General features: G+C 32.0%; 1 protein-coding gene across 1 annotated transcript in view; it reads left to right on the top strand.

Annotated features, from left to right (window-relative positions):
- The first annotated feature begins 208 nt into the window (after positions 1-208).
- Positions 209-13,354, top strand: part of LOC110021257 (ADP-ribosylation factor-binding protein GGA3-like) — a 16,104-nt gene continuing 2,958 nt past the window's right edge. The window contains exons 1-6 of the mRNA XM_020719676.1: positions 209-382; positions 465-618; positions 3,926-4,004; positions 4,166-4,264; positions 12,090-12,203; positions 13,160-13,308. Coding sequence (XP_020575335.1) covers positions 488-618; positions 3,926-4,004; positions 4,166-4,264; positions 12,090-12,203; positions 13,160-13,308 — 572 coding nt within the window. The 5' untranslated portion in view covers positions 209-382; positions 465-487. The remainder of the gene's footprint in view (positions 383-464; positions 619-3,925; positions 4,005-4,165; positions 4,265-12,089; positions 12,204-13,159; positions 13,309-13,354) is intronic.

Below are 13,354 nucleotides of genomic sequence, written 5' to 3'. Positions count from 1 at the left end.
CAAAAAATAAATAAAATCAACTCATCAACAACGGCGTCAACTGCCCCAAACAGACTCTTAATTATCGGCCCATTGGTGACAAGATTATTATTTAGTAAAATAATCCTTCCCAAAATTAAATTACGTAATCATACACTCTATCTCCAAAAGTAATTTAGCAAGCAATAAACCAGTCTAATGAGAGTATAATTACAGTCAGCCGCCCGCCCCTGTAACATAGCTGCAAGCCACAAGCCTGACGAAACCCTTGTGAAATAGATGACAACTTTCTTCAAATTAAAAAGAGAGACGGCTCCTTTGACTCAGCTTCCCTCGAATTTATCTTTCAACTCCTTGGAGTTGAGTAGGAGAAGCAATTAGTTTCCCCCCTGCCATATTTCTGGTAAGAAGGTCTCTCTCTCTCTCTGACAGACACACTTCGTTTCTTCTTCTTCTTCTTCTTCGAATAAGTCTTCTCTTTTTAGTTCTGGAGATCAGTGGAGCTAATATGATGCCGTATTTGGCGTCGACGTCGCTGTCGGCGACGGTAAGAGTTGAGAAAGCGACGAGCCATCTGCTGATGATTCCGGACTGGACGATGAACATGGATATCTGCGACGCCATCAATACTGATCCCTTGTGAGCGCTAGTTCTTGAGTTAAAGAATTTATATCTGTGCTGGGATTGGGATTCTTGATTGATTTTAGGGTTTCTGTTTGCTCTGTTTATTTTCTCGATCAAACTGATGCTGGTTTTCGATTCTACTGTTTCAATCGGAAAAGCGCAGTTATTAGAGCATAAAATTGTTTCTACTGAGATGTAATAAGTAGTTGATTTTAATATTCCATAGTTTTTTCCAAAAAAAAAATTGATATTTGGTTCCCTTATTTTTTGTTTTTGTTTTGATTTAGCTTGCTTTAAATTTGTGTTTACTTTTATAAGCAAACAAAACAAACATGGTTGATATGTTCTGTGGAAGTTGAAACGCAATTATTTATTTATATATGGCTAGAAATTTGAAATTATTGCTTTATTATACGATTCTTAATCAATCTTATGAATTTTAGCCATGATCAAAAGGTTAAAGAGAAATGATACTATTTGCATATTTGTAAATATTTACTATTTCCACAAAACATGATCACCTTACTTTTATTTGTAGGTGTGACTGTATATGTGACTGACCGATCATTTTTGCAATCCATGTAGTCATTGTCTAGTAGTTTTCCTTGTGATCGTCATCAACAGTTTTTTCAAAATAATTATAATAATTTTACTATTATTGTGGATGTTATTATTACATGGCATTTTACTTTTTTGATAATATGTTCCCTAGTTTGGATAAGAAATATTGAGGGTTGATGCTAGGCTAATTGCTGTAAAGCTTACGTTTAAATTAATGAAATTAATCTAAATTTAAATTTTCTATTCTTCGGGTTTTCCCATGAAGCGATGCACTATGATTTAACCAAATTATTGTGAGAACTAAGCAATATTGGGCTAAGACATCACTCTTAAGTGATATATTATAACTTAACCCGATTGTGGTGAAAGGTAAGCAAGTGTAGATCAGGATGTCATGCTTTAAATGACAATTTCAACAGTGAATGGATTAACTATGTGAAAAGTAAGTGGGGTTTGACTAAGTCCAAATATAAGTTTGATTTGATACTTGAAATTTTGAACTCTAAGTGGGAAGGCAAGAGAATTGGTGGATATTATGATGAGATAAAAATAAATAATATTTTTTTACAAGCTGAGGACATCGAGAAAATTATATATTATCTTGTGTCAAAATATTTTGGGCTGTTAGTGGATAAAAAATTGAAGGCTAAAATTATTGTTGTTGATAAGGTTAACGACAAGTTTTTTGTTTTAAGATAGTTATTAATGTGAAAATTATGAATGTGGTCAATGCATATGCTTCTCAAGTTGGATTAGGACTTGAAACTAGTTTAAAAAAGTAATTTGTGAAAATATTTATGAATTGCTACTACATATACCTGTTGAAGAAATGATATTTAATAGAGCTGTTTTGTTAATAAATTGATTCTTATTGGATTTTTTATGAGGTCTCATGTTGTTTAGGTAATAAGAAATAAAAACATACTGGGAGAAGCAATACTTGATTTCATATTAGCCTGTAATTTTACTATGGTGAGAATGTACTTAGAAAGATGAGAAAATAACTTGGTTAATTACAATAATGGAGTAAAAAAAGGATAAGTATATTTTTTTTTTCTTAGTTGAAGGAAAGAAAAAACTTCTTACAAAGCTTTTAAAGTGATTTCAAGAGAAGTCTTGACCACACAGTATAGGGTACTAGTTATTGATATATATCTTAAGAGTACAACAACAACAACAACAAAACCTTAATCCCACTATGTGGGGTCAGCTACATGAATCCTTTTTCTCAATTGCATTCTATTTAGTGTCATATTTTCATTTTATTCTAATAAATTAAGATCTTTTTTATACTATAAGCCCAAGTCTTCCTAAGTCTATCTTTGCCTTTCTTAACATAAGTAGAATCTAAAGCATCTACTTTCTTAATTGGATCATCAGATGATCAACATTTAATGTGACCAAAGCATCTAAGACTACTTTCTCTAATTTTATCCGTCACTGGAGCTACACCAACCATATCACAGATATATTCATTTCGCATTAAAGTCACTCATCCACCTAATCATTCTCATCTTGTCAACACAGAACTTGGCATTATGCTTCTCTTTTGAAGGCCAACATTCAGCGCAATAGAGCATTGCAGGTCTCACCACCATCTTATATAATTTTCTTTTCAGTCTAAGCGGTAATTTTCTATCACACACAAGGCCCGAAGCATTCCTCCACTCCAGTCAACCAACTTGAATTCTACTATTAACATCCTTATCTATATCACCATTGCTATGAACAACTGACCCGAGATATTTAAATCGTTCACACCTTTTAATAATTTGATCACTCTGATCACTATTTGATCACTCAAAGTTACACTTCTGTCACTAGAGCTACTACTACTAAAATTACATTCCATGCATTCAGTTTTAGTTCTACTCAAATGAAATTGGAAGATTTACTTTTCACAGTCAATCCATTCATTTCTTAACTCTTATGTTGCATAGTCAATCCATTCATCTAATATAACATCTTCTGTATTAAGAAATTGGAAGATTTACATAGGTACCACCCAATTCTTATGTATTTACATGTCTAACACCTAAAATTCAATTTTTAGGCATATGCCACTTTACCTATGCATACAAATGTGTATTTCACTTTTTAAAAGTTAAAATAATGGCATTTTTTATGTGATGTAAAAGATTTGGGTGCTATAAATAAAAAAAGCAAAGTTTAATGTTAGATATATAAATATATTCATAGGAATCGGATGGTTTGTATGTAAATGTCCCTAGAAATTTTAGGCCTTAATACATTTTGCATCACCTAGTTCCAAAGTGGTTTAATACCTCAAATTTGTTATAGTTTCTGAACGATTTTTTTAAAAATATTTTCTATTTGAATTTTGCTTCAGGTACTTCCTTATTTGACCTTTTTTTTTATCAAATCTCACTAAACTTATGAACAGATCCCTATGGAATTAAGAATGTGCGATGCCAACTGCATAAAACCATTCCTTGTAGCCATGGTCTTTATGGTGGTTTCCTTTTTCAGAGTTTTTAAAACCTTCAGATTTCATGCTCTTTTCAAAGTTGAGGATCTCATTGAAACTTTTTATAATTCAAATAATCTTCATACAAACTTATGGGGCCTAATTTTAAGTCAAGAAACCTAAAAAACCTAATGCAAAATTTTTAAAACTATCATGATTTGCTTAAATTGTGTTGTCATGGTTTAGTTTCACAACATAATTCTATGCCTGTGTTTGTTTTTTTCTCGAATGTGATTATGATTGCTTTAAATGCCTTAATGTAAATCATATCAGGCAAGCAAAAGAGTTTGTGAAAGCTGTGAAGAAGCGTTTGCAACATAAAAACCCAAGAGTTCAGTTTCTTGCTTTAATGGTACGTGTTGAAGATTTGCAAAGCTTGATCTTAAACTTATTTATGTCATGCTTGCACAATTTTCATGTCAACCTTGTCTTGCAAATCTCGTTATATGTGTTATATAATTGACATAAGTTCTATCGGACTTCGGTAGCAGTAACCTGTGTCAGCCTTTGCAGCTTTTGGAGACAATGATAAAAAACTGTGGTGATTTTGTGCATTTCCAAGTTGTTGATCGTGAAATTTTATCAGAAATGGTCAAAATTGTGAGGAAAACTGTAAGTTTAACATCTTCGTTTTTTTTTTCAGTTTCCTCTTTTCTATCAGAGAAATCATTATGAAATTTACCACATTAAAATAGTTCTAGGGTTTGTCTTTTTTTTCACATAAACTTTAAGAATTGTAATGGAATTTTCTGATGCTTAGGCAGTGAAATGATTTGCGTGCATTGCTAACTTTTTGATCCGGCAATTCCCAGCAAAAAGTGCTATAAGTTTTGAAATTCAGATATAATACAGTATAAAACATGGACAAATATAGAGATGCCGAGTTCTCTTTTCCTGCGCTGCTTTCTTTTTGAATTTGTCTATCAACTTTTTAAGTTACTATTAGTTCTTGAAAAAAATCGAAACAAACAAATTTGCCGCATTTTTTTTTACTGTAGTAACTTTTAATCTTGCAATTCCTGGCAAATTGTACGGTAAATTTTAAAATGCAAATCTAATATAGCATGTTAAGGCTATGAGAGTATTGGGTTTAATTCTACATCGGATAACTGAAACCTATGTTGATGTTGAAATACCATAAACTTAAGCATTGGGGTTGGAAACAAGTTTGTCCACTCATGTATACAATACAACTTCGATTTATTTTTTATTCACACTCACTAATAATTGGTATCAGAGCTCATGATTTGACTAAGATAAAGCAATTAATGCAATCTGTGGCTCCCATCGGGTTTTTTTCCTTTTAGGATGGTGGGGGCATAGGTGGCAGGCCACAATGGGTGACTAACGAGGGTGATTGGGTGCAGCTGCTCTTGCAGGTAGTGAACTGCAGCGGTAGGAATGGTCACAAGTGGAGAAGGTGAGTTTGCAATTTGTGAGTTTAGGAGTAGAACCTTGGATTTGGGAGTGAAGGTTCTTCACAATGTTGGTGACTGAGTACTTTACATGATGTCTGGGAATGGTTGGAGTTTCTTTTAATGATGTAGTCACTCACAAATATCTTAATTTGAATCAACAATTGCTTACATTTCATATGAAGGAATGTACATCATTGTAACGCATTTTGATGCCTACCTTAAGCTTTTGTTGAATATTGATAAAGTTTTGATCTTGTTATGCTCTGTACCACACTCTTTGGAGCACCTTATTACCATATTGTTATAGAAAAGATACTATTTTCAAAATATGTTTGTTTCAATTTATCACAATTTATCACAATAAAATGATAGTTCTATAAATTGAACAATATAAGCAATAATGATGAAACAAACTCAACACAATCATATTGTAACACATTATTGCTTGCAATCAACTTAATTAGATCAAGCAAAATAAAGCTATAAATAAACAACAAATCAAAATATAATAAAGCAAGAAAAAGCATGGCAATGACAAGAAGGAAAGAACATAAATAATTATTGGTTAGAAGCATACATTCATCTTTGCAAAGTAGTGCCAAATATCATTAAGTGCAAGGAAATGAAAAAGGAAAAGAGGCACTTCATATTGGCCTCAGATCTTTTTTGACAGGTCTCTTTTGTTTCACGTAAAGTGTCCAAGTCCCTTTGGCCTTGAATGCACTCATTTCTTTCAAATATCATAGACTATTGACTTATCTGGATGAAGACAATAACAGCTTCTTAATAGATGACGGGGATGCTTGCTTCTAAATTGATAACTTGTCTTTTTTGATAAAATGATTGTCTCCTATTTACTTTGACTTATTGTGTTTCTTTGAGAAGCTTAAGGTCACAACGAGATAGGAATCGCACCCCCCCAATCTTGTGTGTGTGTGCGTGTGAAAACAAAAAAGGAAAAAATAAATCAATAAAGTAAAAAAAGGAAAAAACTCGAACTAAAAAATCAATTAATCAAATAATGTGCCATGTATAGTACTCACTTTTATTTTTTTATACCTTGCAATGATTATAACATTGAAGATGCCCTACTCTATCTTATGGTCAATAAAGCACTCTATTTTTTAATATTGACTTGTATGTTTCTGATAAGAATCTTTTGTTGTCTTGTTTATGCTTTTGTTAAAGAGAGTGACTAGATTATATAACGAAATTCATATTCCTTGATTTTGCAAATAGGGTAAAGGCACTTAAGCTTTTTTCCACTAATGTCAGGTCACCTAGATGCTTGATCAATAGGGATTTTGAGTTCAACGAGTTTTTCATGCTTTAGCAATAATTTGGTGAAAATGTATGATTTTAGGAGATCAAAAGGTAAAAGCTATGCAGGTTTGAGAATGAGCATAAACAGGTAGTTGATAGTTTGTTATAACACCTTACTATGCTTTTATGTTTGGTAGAGATGGCATTATCACAACCAAAGGAAAGGGTGGGTTGGAGGGAGATAACATCATGATGAGACACAAATATAAAAACCTAAGCAATAGTTTCAATAATGATTTTCTTAGAAAAGACACTTAGCTCCCTAAGCGGAAGAGCCACCAAGCTATAATTAAACTTAGCCACCAAGCCCTATCTTCAACAGAGTTGCAAAGCACTTACTAAATTTCATTCATCATCAATCATCTTCATTACATGATGATACCACCTTTTATATAACAGTATAACATAAAAATTTAAGAAACAACAACAACAACAAGCCTTTATTGCACTAAGTGGGGTCTGCTACATGAATCTTTTTTCTCCATTGCTCCTTTTGAGTATCATGTTTTTATTTAATTCTGATAGATTAAGATCATTTTTAATACAATATGCCCAAATCTTTTTAGGTCCACCTCCACCTTTCTTAACATCAGTCGAAGCTAAAACATCTACTCTCCTAATCGGATCATCAAATGGTCGACATGTAATGTGATCAAACCATCGAAGACAGTTCTCTCTAATCTTGTTCACCACTGGAGCTTCACCAACCCTATCACGGATATATTCATTTCGCATTTTGTCTCTTAAGTGTCAAGCCATTCATCCACCTAAGCATTCTCATCTCAACAACACATAACTTTGTTTATGTTTCTCTTTTAAAGGCCAACATTCTGCGCCATAGAGCCTTGCAGGTCTGACCACCATTTTATAAAATTTTCCTTTCAGTTTAAGCAAAAATAAAATTATTAAGAAGAAAAGAAAGTGATGAAAATATAAAATTATTACATGAGAATAAATTACTTGAATTTTAAAATCATTGCATTTCTTGTCAATTCGAAGCTTAAGATAAAAATCATCTAGGTTATGCATGCTTAACTGAGATTTCCATCCTTCCACAGTTACTTTTTTTCCAAAAATTTAGTTTTGAATCATGTGCCTATTTCATTGTGTCGTTGCATAATTACATGTCTTGGTCGAATTTCACACAATCATTCATGCATGACTGAATGCTTCTTATTTGCCAGCCTTCAAAGCTTAAAATTTGAATAAGCATTCATGTGCATAAAACTTCTCTTGCTTTCTTTGTCGGCCTCAGGCTTAAGTTTCCCTTTCTAAAAGAGTTGTGGTGAAATCTTCATGTTAGAGTATTATGAGGACATGATGTATTGAACTTTGCTTGCATGGTTCCATCTCATTGGCCGAAATTCCATCTCATCTATGCCCAAATTCTCTAATTTCCATATAAGGATTGCCTCCAAGATTCAATTTTGAACATATTCCCTTACCAAATGTGGTTGCACCTTGCTTAGTCGTACCATGCAAGTGGATGAGGCTTAAATTTGCTTCAATTTGAATGGACCGTGTGCTTTGCCGACCACAAATGGTTAATGTAATGAATATTTTATAATGTTAAACTATTACATTAATTAATTCTTTTGGAAAAATCACACGACACACTTATGACATGGAGTTTAGGTTGGAAAATAATAGGTTGCCACAACATGATTTGCATGCTCGCTAATAACATATTTCTCATGTCATTGTTCTATTAACATTCAATATCAACCATATGATGATTTTTTATTGAACATATGACGGTTACTTCCTTAATATAATAATTTCATGGCAAGAGGCTTTCCAAAAATGTAATTATTTCAATGTAGTTGTTCTTTATCAGCAACTATTACTTTTTATAGAACAAATGATAGATTAAACCATCTTATATATTTGTTTATGAGGATTCCTCATGTAATCATATGATTTCATGTGTTTTGTGCATTGTTAAGTCTGTTGGATATTAAAAGCCATCAGTTTTAGTGGATACTATCAACATAAGAGAATCAAAGCAGTGAACCATAACTATGGAGTTGGCAGTCTTTAGAAAAGAATGAAATTTTGGATAAGGTTCAATTCCACAGAGTCAAGAGTAGCGTTGGCTATAAATGAGTCTTTAAGCACAAAAAAGGAATCTAAGGTGAAGATGTTAGTACATACAAAGCATGATTGGTTGTAAAAAACTATATAAAAGAAGGTTTGGACTTATGTCATTGTTAAGCATAACTGGATTCATACTTTCTTTGTAGTGTTTACCATACGTGACCTGTACATGGAATAATTGGATGGAAGACAACATTATTTCATGGTGATTTGATTGAGGATATCCGCATGCAACTACCACCAAGGTTTGAAGTTATGTTAAAAGAAGATTAGGTGTTTATGGTAAAGAAGTTTCTCTGCAGCTTAGAACAGACTCGTAGATCGTGGGATAGAAGATTTGATCTTTCATGGGTTAAGGAGAAAACCCATTTGGCAAATGTGTGCAAGCATTTTGCTGTTGTTCTTACATGTTGATAATATATCAATTGCAGCCAGAGACAATTCAGATGTGAGAACTAAAATTGATTAAGTGTAATATTTGAAATGAAAGATGTTTAAAAAAAGGAATTTGAAAATAAAGATGGTTAGAAATAGAAAGACATGCACCTTATTTCTAACACGAGATATGTTGAGGTGTTTCAGATATTTGAAATTGTTAAAAAGATTTGGTTTGTAGAATTCAAAGACTACAACTTCTCCACTATTAATCATTTTCTTTCATCAAGTTTTTTTTCTCTTTGATCACCCAAAGATAAGTATATTACGGGAGTATCTTATACTAGCGCAGTTTGAACTGTTATGTAAATCTTAATGTGCTTTCATTTGGATATTTCATATGTTGTTAGTATTGTGAGCCGATAGATGAATAAGCCTACTTAAGCTCATTTGGGAAGAAGTGAAATGGACTTCAACGTGTCTCAGATGCTATACATCTTATAATTTTATACATTTTCTGGTTTGATTTGGTTGCAATGTTGTGAGATTTGTAAGTTCTAGTTTTGTTAGCAATTATGCTAGGAGGTCTAAAGACTTGGAGTGTCATTGTGTGTGTGGGCCTGCATTTAGAAGGCTTAACTTCATCTTATAGTTACTGATTCCTTAAGAAATATAGATTATATAACTCCTTCTGAAGTCACTAAAGGAGTTATTTAGTTGAGGGGCTTGTTGAAGACTATATTTTATATCTGAATAACTTAGTTGTTTTCTGTAGCAATTAGAGTGTTCTATTCATTTGGCAAAACATCATAAGCATTATGAAATAACTAAGCATGTTGATGTTCAATGACTTTTTATCAAAGAGAGGATTGAAAATGAATACTCAGTTCAAAAGATTTTCCGAGAGCAAAATTCTTCTAATTTACTTGATAAGGTGATCCCTATTATCAAGTTTAGCTAATGCTGGACTTAATTGGTTTGTATAATTGCTACTGTACTTCAAAGCTACTTTTTTCTTACTAGTAAGAGGATTTCATATAAGGAGTATGACTTTAAATATTTAATCAAATTAATTCATTTTGTTAATTAGTTAAATATGCATTTTTCTATTAGTGGGGTGTGATTAGCTATTTTTATAAAGTCTAACTAGGCAAGTAACTAGAGAAAGGAATCAGGACAAGGATTTTGATGATTTTTTCGCTTCTTTTGTGTTGTTGAACTGAAAAGAAAAGGGGAAGCGAGCACTTGTGATTTTGTTGAGAGGAAGATTATTGTGTGTGTTGTAGCTATTCTTGGATAAGGCTGTAAATGAGCCGAGCTTGAGTGAGCATAAGCTTGGCTTGTGTCGGCTCATTCGAAATTAATTCTATTTGAAATCGGTTTGTGTTCGAAATTGTTTGTGAACATTGTATTCATATTTAGCTCGATTTATATATTCTTGTTCATGTTCTCTCATGTTAGGCTCGAAATTGTCTAATTTAAATTAATTAGAAAATAAATGTATGGTGTTTGGTTTGAACCTGCAATTAGATAAATACATGAAGGCTGTTTGATTTCGAACCTGCACCATTTCTATACAATAAAATCACATGAATAAGCTAGTTGCAGTGATTTAAACATATATATATATATATATATATATATAATTTCTATCATTTTCTTATTTTGAGCTAAAACAACTTGAACACGATCGAATAAAGGATTGCTCGTGTTTGACTCATTTATAATTCGAGCTTTAAAATTTATTCGTGTTCTACTTGCTTATTCAATAAACGATTCAAACACAAGTTACTTAATGAGTCGAACACGAAGCTGTTCGTGAACAACGAACTTTTTTAACATCCCTATTCTTGGAGTTTTGGTTTGTGAAATTATTCTTTTTTTATGTCTTCATCTTGAAAATGATTGCTTAATGATTGATGAGATCTTCGCTTGTTATTTTCTGAGTTTTTAACTTGATGTGGATCTATCTGTGCCTCCTTGCTTTGTGGATGTTTGGCATTCAACCATGTCAAATTTGGTATTCTTATCCATATGACTTTGTATATTATTCGTTATTTTTTGTGGCGCTAATTTGTTTTGTAGGTTGGTTTTATTGTAACACGATGAACAAAATAATGAGTTTTTCTATCTTATTATTTCCCACCTCTTTTTTATTTTGAAGTAGTCCATCTACTTTCTAAGGTATTTGAAAATTTGCATATTAGCTGTTTAGTGATATAATCATGGCCATCGGATTGTACTCTTCAGGTACCTCATGCCATGAAAAGCTTTGAAGGAGAAAGGAGCAGATTAGTTTGATAAAAAAAAATTTAAACAAACCTTTCCATTATTATTTAGAGTAATTAGCTGATTTGTTCCATGCCTCAATTTTATAGGCATAAAAAACTTTGGACTAAAGTGATTTGAGAATAATTAAATTAGTTTGACGATTCTATAATATTTTTTTGGGTGGACAGTTAATTGCGCTTTTAATGGACATAATTTAGATATGTTGTGGTAGTAGCTGCACTAGTGGTGCCGTGCTGCCTTCTTCCATGTTAGCTTTCATGCATAGCACCAGTAAGATTGTCCAGAACAAAATGTATTGCATAAATTTGAAAAAAAAAAAATTTTTTTTGTCTATTAATTATTGCGCATAATTCACCTATTTACTTGATTCCTACAAAACTCGTCATCATCATCATCATTAGTATTATCCCAACTATTTGAGCTGGCTATATGAATCCCCAGTCATCTTTGACATTTCTGGAGAAAAAACCTGCTTTTGCCTTTTATGCTGCAGCTATATAGAAATTTTTTTTCTTTATTTCATCCTATCATTGGCCCAAACTGTTTTTTTCCCCTAAACATCTCAAATATGGTTCAATGGCATTATGATTCTTATTTGGAAGATTCACTTACATACCACTTAATTCCTATGTATTTACATATCTAACTCTTAAAATTTCAATTTGTGCATATATGCTACCTTACCTATGCATGAAAAGATATATTTCACCTTTTAAAAGTTAAAAATAGTTGTGTTTTGTATGTGATATGAAATATTTGGGTGTTATTAATGTAAAAAAATAAAGTTTAGGTGTTAGATATGTAAATACATATGAATTGGGTGGTATGTGAGTAAATGCCCCTTTTTATTTCAATCCATGAAGCTATGCATATTTAGTTGCTTTTTGACTTAATAAAGACTATTCTCACTCTAATTTGGATACTTCTTTCAGGCAGATATTCAGGTGAGGGATAAAATTTTGGTACTGCTGGAATCCTGGCAAGAAGCATTTGGTGGAGCTGGAGGAAAGTATCCGCAATACTACTATGCATATGCTGAACTTAAGGTGTGTAATAGCATTACAATTGTTATTTCAGTTTTTAAGTATACTATCTATTCTTAGGACTGAAAGAATTCATTAAATATTCTGAACTGAAATATCAATTATAATGCTATTAATCTAAATAAGAAACATATGATGGTTTGATTTAGGGTGTGGAGTTTTTGGATAAGGCCAAAAAAGAATCAAAGTGATGTTATTTGATTGGTTTAGTTCGGTTGTTAATTTATTGATTCAATTATGGTTTGTTATTTTGGCTCTTTTGATTTTTGGTCTTTTGTTATGCTTTTGCTTTTAGAAAAAACCGACCAAAACAAATACGAATTGTATTACTTTCTTGAAATATTAAATGAATATAGCAAGTGAATTATAAATAAATAAGCAATAGAGAGATTGTCATTCTAAAATTATAATATTTAACAGAGATTTCTTAGTATTCTTCTTAATACATGCTCAAGCTAAATATAATTATGTTTGCTGGTACAATTAACTATTTTCGATTCTTCAAAAACAAATTAACATGGCCAAACTAAAGTTTGGTGCCATTTAGTTTGGTTTAGAAAATGATCTGAAAATATTTTATTTGTTGGATTTTGCGATTGAAATTAATTGATGTAGCTAATTCATAAAGCAAATCAATCAAATGAACATCCTCAGTAGTAGAAATGGTATAATGTAGTAACCATGATATAAATGACTCACTTCTCCCGTCAGCTACAAATAAAAAGTTTGGGCAGAAGTTTTAATTTTTTGTGATTAGTTGTTTCAAATTATTTTCTAGATAGTTTAGTGTATAAACACTTATTAAGGAATTAACAAAGAAATTTTTTTAGTCACTTTCTCTTTTCTATGGGGAGCAGACATGAATATTTACAGATTTGGCATCAAAGTTTAATGCTCAACAAATTTAAAGAAATGTGCTAATTTAATCATTGGCTAACCACAAGCATTGTCATTTGCAGACCTCTGGGATCAGGTTTCCCGAACGACAAAAAGATGCTGCTCTTATATACACACCTACTGGGCAAACTTTTCACCCGCAAGTAGGATATGGGATGCCCAGCAACTCTGTTGAAAGACTCAACGAAGCAATTGAAAATGGAAATCTTAGGTGACATTTTATTTTATTTTTATGCATCTATGCACTAATTCCTGCT

The sequence above is a fragment of the Phalaenopsis equestris genome, unplaced genomic scaffold (genome assembly GCF_001263595.1).
Source record: "Phalaenopsis equestris unplaced genomic scaffold, ASM126359v1 Scaffold000125, whole genome shotgun sequence".
NCBI classification, from domain to species: Eukaryota; Viridiplantae; Streptophyta; class Magnoliopsida; order Asparagales; family Orchidaceae; genus Phalaenopsis; species Phalaenopsis equestris.
This window is presented reverse-complemented; position numbering and strand designations above follow the sequence as displayed.